This window comes from Octopus bimaculoides, chromosome 14, assembly GCF_046866305.1.
Source record: "Octopus bimaculoides isolate indiv1 chromosome 14, ASM4686630v1, whole genome shotgun sequence".
NCBI classification, from domain to species: Eukaryota; Metazoa; Mollusca; class Cephalopoda; order Octopoda; family Octopodidae; genus Octopus; species Octopus bimaculoides.
The window spans coordinates 23140137-23150514 of record NC_142941.1 but is presented as its reverse complement, the minus strand read 5'-3'; the positions used below and the strand labels follow the sequence as shown (position 1 = coordinate 23150514).

The following is a 10378-nucleotide window of genomic DNA, read 5'->3' as shown; positions in this document are numbered from 1 at the left end:
ACATGAAGAGAACACAAGCAAAATCACAAGCATAATGAATTCAGTGGTTCTAGCATTCTTCATCCATTTGTTAAATTTCAAACACCCCAGAAGATTAGATGCCAAACATTTTTTGCCATTTTTTATAACTTGCTTTCTGCCCTGTCAAAATGCTTGGAAGCTTATCAAAAGGTGAATGGGGAATTTAGATTCTTTTCTTAGTTATAGTGGTTTACACCCAAAGGGGTTTTATGTAAAGAGTTCACCAACTTTTGTCACACCATATTTAGAAGATTTGGAAGGAAGTCCTGGCAAAGAATTTATACAGCTTAATAAACTGTTTAATACAATTCTTTACAGGTTTGGATTTATAAATGTAGAAAATTGCCGTATGCGTCTATTTGTCACACATGGTTAACAAATGCAGTGGAAAGTGTCCATTTTCAAAAGTCCTAGGGATTTAAAATAAATTAAGTACCACCATGGGCATATACAGATTGAACAATCTCACCAAAGAGCTTTGAACATGTCTTTATGAGTGAAATAAACATTTCCAGTATCACCAACAGATTTGCTCAAGTAAATCTAGAAAATGTGACATTTAGATTTGTAGTTTTACTAAGCAATTAATTTGTTTTTGATTTTTTAAAAATTTAGGTTCCCTTTGTAATATATGCAACAGATTCCACTCTAGCTTAACTCAGCCCTACTTTGAGCATCATTATCTTTTGGACTGCAGTACAAAAATAGTTCTAAGGTTAGATTGTATGAGTTATGTTATGACATTTTGTAGTCATCAGTGTCTTTGTTGTGGACTGTTCTTTATCAACTGCAATAATTCTGAGAGTTTTCCTTTGCAGTTGACTGAAGAAACTAAGTGAAGCATTCAGCCATATGTATCTGCTTATTTGCCGCTTTCTAGAGCCTGCTAACCCTTAAAAAAAATACTTGATTAGATGGTGAGATATAGTTTGGTATACACCAGCTATAACCCCAAATTTTCAAGCTAATATTTTCATAGTTATTGTTAGTATTGAGTTATTTAAAACATGGAGCTTTAAAAATCTAACTATAAATAATTATGTAAAAAGAAAAAAAGCACACAAAAAAAATCAATATTAGTCAATGAATAATATTTTAATTAATTTGGAAAATATGGGAGGCAACTCCAGATATGTTTTGTTTTCAAAGACCTCATCAGTGAAGCATAGATTTTGCCTTTCTTGCCAAAGTAGTGAGAGAAGAATCACAGATAGTGTTTCTGAGTTTCTTATTCTCATATGGTCATTGATAATGCATTTTATTCTCATATGGTCATTGATAATGCATTTTATTCTCATATGGTCATAGATAATGCATTATTCAAAAGCAATTTCTAAAATTCATTTTATGGTTAGAAGATGCCTTTTCTGGTTCACTCAAATGTTACCTCCAGTTTTCTGCTCAAGCTTATTGCATATATAACATATATTACAAACAAACATACCGTATATCTTAAGATAAAGCATTCTGATATTGTATATGCTTATATTTCAAACTGTATAAGGATTTCTGATAAAGGGCATTGTTTTAAATAGTTTTCTTCTCTAAAAACTAAAATATAATTTCATACAAAGTAACAAATTAATTTAATGAATAATACTTATGATAGAATATTGTAATGAAAGAAATACATCATCATTATGATAGAATATCTTGTATCAGAAACATGATGTAATACAGCATCAAAATGTCATACAGTAATTGGAGAGAACTCTACTAAATTTTCCTGAGACAAAATCAGTAGAGTTCTCCCCTGAATTTCACATCCCAAATTAGTTTGAGTTGAGACCATTCTGCCACTTCAACAGAAATTGCAACATTAAACTTCTACTGGGGCCACCAAAACCATTGTAGTATATCATAATACAATATCTTAATAGTAAAGCATGATAAAGTAGCTTGTAGTGTAGGAGTCTGTATCACAGATAGGTTGTATCATAGATTTTGGCAGTAGCTTCCTAATAAAATATGTAAGGTTGTTGTTTAGCCCAAGGTTAGCATTAATCAAGTAGACTTATGATCAAAAACATTTAAGTTATTATCTTTCCATATATTTAGAGGTATCTGGAACAACAATATCTTGTAAGTCTTATTCTTAGTTATGACAGAAAGATGTGTTTTAACCCTTTAACATTTAAACTGGCCAAATCTGGCCCAGATATTCTATCCATTTTATGTTTGAATTGGCCAGATCTAGCTTCTCACACCTACCTTACAATGTCATTCTAAAAATATATACAATCACATCATTGAATTATAAAAGACACAAGATAATACGTAATTAATTCAAAGCCATGTGAATAAATACGTATTTTACATTTGACTAAGTAATTTGAATGCTAAAGGGTTAAAAGCAATTTGGCTGCTATTTCTAGATATTTAAGTGACTATATGGAGGCTTCCTAGTTGGTACAAATATACAAGGTTGTGTACTATAGTGTATTCTAATATAGTATCATGTACTATGAATCATTTTGATATAAGGATCAGAGTACTATGATTATTTTGATAAAGAAAATGAAACACAACATATTTCAATATAAAAACAATATTAAATATGTTTTATTGTGAAGTAAGAAATGTTGAATAGTGTTGTCATACAGTGCCCTATGTATTATAATGTCTTGAGATGTAACTGAAAGAGGTAGTGTCTTTATGATATAAAGAGCTATCGTTCAGCGCTATTTCTCCACAAGTTAAGATTATGTATTACTGGTAAGTACGATAATATAATATAAGAAATGCTGGATATACTTCACATTTTCTGCACTACTTACAAATACCCTGTTATTTGAAAATAGCAGTTATTTTATAAAATCAGATTTACATGTACCTCATTATAATGTTTAACACACCATTTCAATACTCAATCCATGCTACTGGAATCAATATATTTTAAAGTGAATTAATTCCTATAGCAGTTAAAAGATTCTGAAAGCCATATTTCCAAACAAGAATTTAGAATAATTTTTAGTTAAACAAATTGTAGATAAAACCATGTTCTCTGGTGGGTTTCTTCATTATTAAGATATCAATTTGGGTTATATTATAATTTTAGTTTTATCTGAAACAAATGATACATAAAGACTAAATAGTTTATCCCAAATGAACAATACATTATGAAAGATGATATCTAAGTTAAATATGATAGCTGAGATGTATAACAAAGTTAAACTAGGTATCACAGTTGAGCCATATAACATAACACAGCTGAAAGGTTTCCACGTTTTAACTAAATATGTAAGTCTGTAAATTTGTATATGAAAAAAGTATGCACATGTTCATATGTGCAGTGAAATGTATACATACAAATGGTTGGCACTAGAAATAACATTCCCCCATAGGGATCACCAAAATAGATCACATTAAGTTAATAGATTACAAATTCAAAGTACTATGCAAGTACTGTAGCCATGTCACTGGAAGAAGTTATAAAATTAAAAAAAAAAATTATCTGTTGTATGTAAGGGATCTAAGGATAAAAATTGAAGAATATACATCTGTGAATATAGGAAAAATTTCTACAACAATATCTGATAATTTGTAATATTTTCTCTGATAACAGTCAACATGTGATGTAGTAATTTTTGGAGTTAGACTGGACATATGGTCACTCAGTAATGAGAGTTGATGAAATTTAAAGCTGTTCTTTTTTTATATCTGGACAAAATCCCATTCAACAAAAATTAGAAAATGTCACCTAATATTCACGTCTGACTTTCAATTTATTTTGGGAGTCAAAATTGATGAAAACAAAAGGGAACTAGTTTCCCCAGCTTATTGGTAGCAATATTGTATTTCATTATGCAACTATAATATACTACAAAGTTTATTAAACCTTTTTATAAGTCAATACTGTTCTCTACTGTGTTAGCAGTGTTATTATTTCACTTATTAAAGTTGTGTCTACAGATTTTCATAATAAAATCAGTGCTGGCAATAATTTCTATAGAAAATCTGGAGAGATAACCTTAACCAGTGGTCCTCAGTTTATATGCCCATCCGTGGCACTTTACAAACACATATATTTACTGACAGGAGGATATTCGTCACTTGTGGATGCTGTTACTGGAGCAATATTACTTTTATTGTCTTGTGATCGATTAACTAATGATCCTGGGTTTACTGCTTCTGTTGAAGTTTCATTACTTTTCTGCAATGTCTGAACATTACCACCACAGTTTTCATTACAGCTGCTGCTGATGTTGTTGCTGTTGTTATTAGAATTATTACTGGAACAAATGTGAGAGGAAATATGTTCAGAATTAGAATGAATAATTTGGATAGGTTGTGATGGTAAAGATGGTACTTTTATATTATGAGTGCGTTTATGTCTTTGCAAAGCATCTCTACGGGAAAATTGCTTAGGGCAAATCTCGCAGTGATATGGTTTTTCCCCAGTATGAATTCTTGCATGAATGCGCAAATAGTCTCTCTGGGAAAACTGTTTCAGACAAATCTCACAGTGGTAAGGTTTCTCTCCAGTATGTGACCTCCTGTGTACAGCTAGTGTATTTTTACGTGCAAATCTCTGCCCACAAAATTCACATTCAAATGGACGTTCACCTGTGTGAATACGTTGATGTACAACCAAGTAGTCCTTTTGCATGAACTGCTTGAAGCAAATGTTACATTGATAAGGGCATATCAAAGACTGATTCTGTTGATGAACTTGCAAAGTATTTTGTTGTGGGAAATGTTTTGGACTTTGGTTATGAGAGAAAGGCTTAAAACCAACATGTGTTTGCCTATGTATCTGCATTGCAGCTTTCTGTGAAAATTGGGCAGAACAAATTTCACATTTGAATGGCTTATTTCCAGTGTGTGAACGTCTATGTATTACTAAAGTGTCTTTCCGAGAAAACTGTTTTGGACAAAGATCACAGTGGAATGGTTTTTCTCCAGTATGTATACGTTTATGTATGACTAGATAGTCCTTTTGTGCAAACTGCTTGAGACACACCTCACACTGGTATGGTTTCTCACCTGAATGACGTGCTCTATGAATTTTGAGAGTATCTCTACGAGCAAAGCTTTTTGAACAAATGTCACAAACAAATCTCTTGATTTTTACTTTAGTTTGAGGATGATGACACCTTTGATGAGAAAGAAGCTTATCTCGTTTTATGAAGCTCATCCCACAGAGAGAACAGTTATATGGCTTTTCAAAGGTATGCTGAGTACGTCGGTGTATTTGAAGTGTCTCACGGCGAGAAAATTTCTGAATGCAGAAGTCACACTGAAAAGGTTTCTCACCTGTATGTGTTCTGTAATGTATTTGAAGCTTATCCTTTTGAGAAAATTGCTGAAGACACACATCACAATGGAATTTTTTTTCACCTGTATGTATCTTGCGGTGGATTTGTAATGTACTCTTTCTTGCAAATGGTTTTGAACAAAACTCGCATACAAATGGTCTCTCACCAGTATGGACACGTCTGTGTATCTGCAAATAGTCCCGTTGTGCAAATTTCTTCCAGCAAATATCACAGCTATGTTTCTGTTTTCTAGAACTGTGTGGATTATTACTATGTGTTTGTTTATGACTTTCAAGTTTCTGCCGCTTAGCAAACTGCATTCCACACACATCACATCTGAAAGAGGTTTCACCAGTATGTGTCCTTCGATGAATCTGAAGTGTATCTCGCCGAGCAAATTTCTGAATACAAAAATCACACTGATAGGGCTTTTCCCCAGTATGACTACGCTTGTGAATTTTCAGGTAATCTTTTTGAGCAAATGACTGAAGGCATATATCACATTGATATTTTGGTTTATGCTGTTGTGATGATTCCATTTGACAGCGTGATTGATAGGGCACTTTGTTGTCCTGTTGTTGGTAGTATATTGTTTGTTGTTGTTGAAATTTAGGCTTTTGTTGACCTTTAACATCGTCATGCTGTTTAAAATGGGTTTTCTGATGAATTTTCAATGTATCTTTTCTAGAGAACTGTTTTTGACATATTTCACAATGGTATGGTCTTTCTCCAGTATGTAACCTTTTGTGTATCTGTAGATAGTCTTTCTGAGCAAATTTTTTTAAGCATATATCACAGTGAAATTGTTTCTCCCCGGTGTGAGTACGCTTATGGATTCGCAAGGTATCCCTACGGCCAAAGCTTTTAGAACAAATATCACACTGAAATGGTTTCTCTCCAGTATGAATTCTTCGATGAATCTGCATTAAATATTCCTGAACAAACTCCTTTCCACAGTAACCACAGAATAGTTGCCTAGGTTTTGTATTCATGTTAATATTATTTGCTTCATGTTGATGCTTTTGATCAATAGTGGCGTCCGAATAGAATGACTTTGATGATGAAGACATTGCCAATGATATGTTGGCTTCTGAAGTAGTCTGTTGAGGTTTTTGGTGACAGTGAGGGCTGGTTTGTTTTGTAGATGAATTATTTGTCATAATATCTTCTGATATAGATGATGATTGTGCTGGTGGTTGTGGTGGGGGCACATAACATGGTTGACTAGATGGACTGCCATACATATCATTAAGTAAAACTGTTTCATTGACCGGAGTTAGTCGAGGTGTTTGAAGACCTGAATCCAATGGAAAGTGTTTGCCCGGGACGTTATTATGCATAGATTTTTCAGCAATATTATTTGATGGAGATGAACAAGAGCTTGGTTGTTCATGAGAACTGTTTCTACTGTTGCTTTTGTGGTTTCCATCAGTGTTAGCTGCATTACTACTATTTGAATTGTGCTGCATGTGTTTACCAATTCCATGACTAGATCTTGACATTCCTCTATTTTCTTCATTATGGAAGTGCTGACTGCTAGTACTGTTATGGATTTGTTTATCTGGCAAATTACTTTGAGAGTTCTGAGAAAAATGTTTCTCAGAAATACTATGTGACATTCTGTGTGATGGATGGGCCACAAGGTTCTGAACATACTGTTTGCTACCACCATCACTTTGAACATGCTGCCCTTGTTGCATGCTTGGCCTCTGTGAAAAATGTTTGCCAGAAACAGATGTATCATTGCTGTGGATCTGTTTTTCAGCAATATGGGATATTCTCTGTGGAGGTAAGGTGTGTCGTGGTAGAAAATCCTTGGGAAAAAGATCTGAGTGAAACACTGAATCAGTTATGTATGCCATTCTAGGTGTTTCCAAGCAATGCTTCTGAGGGAATTCCTTACCAAACATATCACAGTGGATAGGGTTTTCTGTTATATAGGTTAGTCTTGGTGTATCTAATCGTTGAGAGAGATCTCTCCCATAAATGTCACAGTAAATTGGTGTTTGATTGCGCTGGTTTATTCTGTGAGTTGCAATGCTATGTCTAGGTGAATATTGTTTACTATGAAGACTTCCATGACTGGTTCTGTCACTAACGGATCCATCCATATCCACAGGATGTTTCTAGTGTCTATGTAAGAAATATATCAGTCATTTTATTAATCATCTCAAATTGATCCAAGATTAAACTGAACCTATAACTCTTTTTTATGACAGTTCAGAATAGAAATTCTTTCTCCAAAGGCATTATTTGAAAACCTGAAAAGAAGAAAATAGTTAAATAAGTTGAGGATTGATGAGTGGTGATACATCTAAAATTAAGTAAAAGAATATAAATATAGCTGCCAACCTTATTGTTTTAATAGGTGAATATAAAATGATATTCATAAATAAAAAGAAGCAATGATGTGACCGGTAGAAAAGGCAGAGCATCAGTCTAAATGAATTGTTACATTCAATTTCATCTCTCTTTGTTATGTCTCAAGTTCAAATTTCATTAGAGTTACTCTTTTACATTTCTAGTCTTTCATTGAACCATATTTATTTTAATTTAGTACTTATTTTATTGATCTCTTTTGAATGGGTAAGTTAACTTTTGATTTATAGAGATGCAGCTTGATACACTATATTACATTGGCAAATACACACACACACACACACACACACACACACACACACACACACACACACACACACACATTGAGTAGACTTCTGCACAGTTTACATTTACCAAATTCTGCTTGTAAGACATTGTTAAGTCCAAAGCTACGGTAACAACTACTTGCCCAAAGTGCCATGCATTGAAATTGAATCTGAAACCATGTGATAATTTCAGATTAATCACATGGCTGTGCCTTGTGCCTCATGCCTTAGTTATTTTGCTTTTTACTCCTAGTATTTAAAAATATACATTTATAAATTTGTTTTGCAAGATTCTTGATGTGAAATTGTGTGTTGAAACAGATAAGACAGAATGGACTAAACAAAACAGGGGGATACATGTGGATGGAAGAGTTGCTGAAGGAGGTCACAAATGTATGTCAAAAGATTTCCAGATAATGGACATAAGATAAAATAAGAACAATAATAAATGAGTGAAGAATGAATATATAGTGCGTGTGTTAACTTGGCAAGAAGAAAAAAAAAATGACCATCCTGAAATATAACAATAAAAAATAAAAATTAACAGTTAAATAGTAATTGATTCATTTGACAATGTCACTCCCACACAAATATGTGGCCTAAACTCATATCAGAATATTTGAAATACAAAAGAATCTTGATATCAGACACAGTTTCATAGAATTTTTCCTACGCTATGTCCTGATATCATTGATTTCAAATTTTGGCACAAGCCAGTAATTTTGGGGTAGGGGGCAAGTCAATTACATCAACCCCAGTTCTCAGCTGGTACTTATTTTATTGATCCTAAATTCTTTTTGAATGAAGGCTGATCTCAAAATGCTGAACCTTACAAAGGAGATAACATAGCACTGAAATATGTGGTGCATTGATGTACTTAAGAAGACAACAGAATTGAGATCCTAAAACCAAAGTGCCAGGTAAAAAGCATTGGTGTAGGGGCTGGTGCCATGTTAAAAGCACTGGTGATGGTGCCACATAAAAATCATCCAGTACACTCTGTAAAGTGGTTGGCATAAGGAAGAGCATCCAGCTGTAGAAACCATGCCAAAACAGACTATGGAATCTGGTGCAGCCCCTGGCCTTGCCAGTTCCTGTCAAGTTGTCCAACTCATAACGGCATAGAAAATAACATTAATATTGTTGATGAGGATGCTGATGGAAGCAATGAGAAGCAGCCACTAAAATTACAGGAAGAATTGGTTATAAAGATAACATTTAGCCATTTTTCAAATTTATAACCATCTGTTCTTTTACATTTGCTTATTCTATTAGTAATTTTCCATATTTCTACAATCTATAGACACAAGCATGACTGTGTTCATTTTTAAGCTCTCTGGTTGAGGGTTACATCACAGTACCTTGGCCATATATCATCTACCATAGCCTTGGGTTAGCCAATATCTTGTGAATGGAATTAAGTAGATGGAGACTATAGGGAATCCTATTGTATATATGTGTGTATATCTTGTGCCAAGATTAACAAAAATACAAACACTGGTGAGGAAAACAAACCAAAAAACCCAAGACAATTCTAACAAATCTTTTGTTGATATTTGTTCTGTACCGAGTTACACAGGCACTCCCTTGTCTCTCTCACCATCAATAAAGCAGTGAACCAGTTTTTAACCTATTGAATACCTGTAACCGATGATACTATTATTGTTCATAAATTATATAATATAAATAGAGTGGCTGTGAGATAAAAAGTTTGCTTCCCAACCACATGGTTCCAGGTTCAATCCAACTATGTGGCACCCCTGGAAGAGCAAAGCCTTGTGAGTGGATTTGGTAGATGGAAACTGAAAAAGCCCATCATGTGTTTGTATGTATGTACCTGTATGTACATGTGTGTGTGTGTGTGTGTGTGTGTGTGTGTGTGTGTGTGTGTCTGGGTATCTGTTTTGTCCCCAACTTGACTGCTTGACTACCAGTGTTGGTATGTTTACTTCCCTGTACCTTAGTGATTCAGCAAAAGAGACCAAAAGAATAAGTACCAGGCTTAAAAAAATATACTGGGCTTGATTCATTTAACTAAAATTCTTCAAGGTGGTGCCTCAGCATAGCCACGGTCTAATGACTGAAACAAGTAAAAGATAAAAGATATACCATCAATCAAGCTACTGTCTGTTAATTTATTGTAATTCAAAATGTTCCACAATTTGACTGGCACAGTATCCCAGAAGTAGGGCAGAATTTAAATATTACATCTTTTTTTTTTTTAATCTTTTCTACTTGTTTCAGTCATTAGACTGCAACCATGCTGGGGCACCACCCTGTATTTCAAAGGGCCAGCCTTGTCACACACTGTGCCACGCTGAATCTCCCTGAGAACTACGTTAAGGGTACATGTGTCTGTGGAGTGCTCAGCCACTTGCACATTAATTTCACGAGCAAGCTGTTCCATTGATTGTATCAGCTGGGACTCTCGTCATCGCAAACGACAGAGTGCTC

General features: G+C 34.0%; 1 protein-coding gene across 2 annotated transcripts in view; it reads right to left on the bottom strand.

The window, feature by feature from the left end:
- Positions 1 to 1097: 1097 nt before the first annotated feature.
- Positions 1098 to 10378, bottom strand: part of LOC106884026 (uncharacterized) — a 13892-nt gene continuing 4611 nt past the window's right edge. For both annotated transcript variants that reach the window (XM_014935205.3, XM_014935204.3), the window contains exon 2: positions 1098 to 7540. In XM_014935205.3, coding sequence (XP_014790691.1) covers positions 4034 to 7390 — 3357 coding nt within the window. In that variant the 5' untranslated portion in view covers positions 7391 to 7540 and the 3' untranslated portion in view covers positions 1098 to 4033. The remainder of the gene's footprint in view (positions 7541 to 10378) is intronic.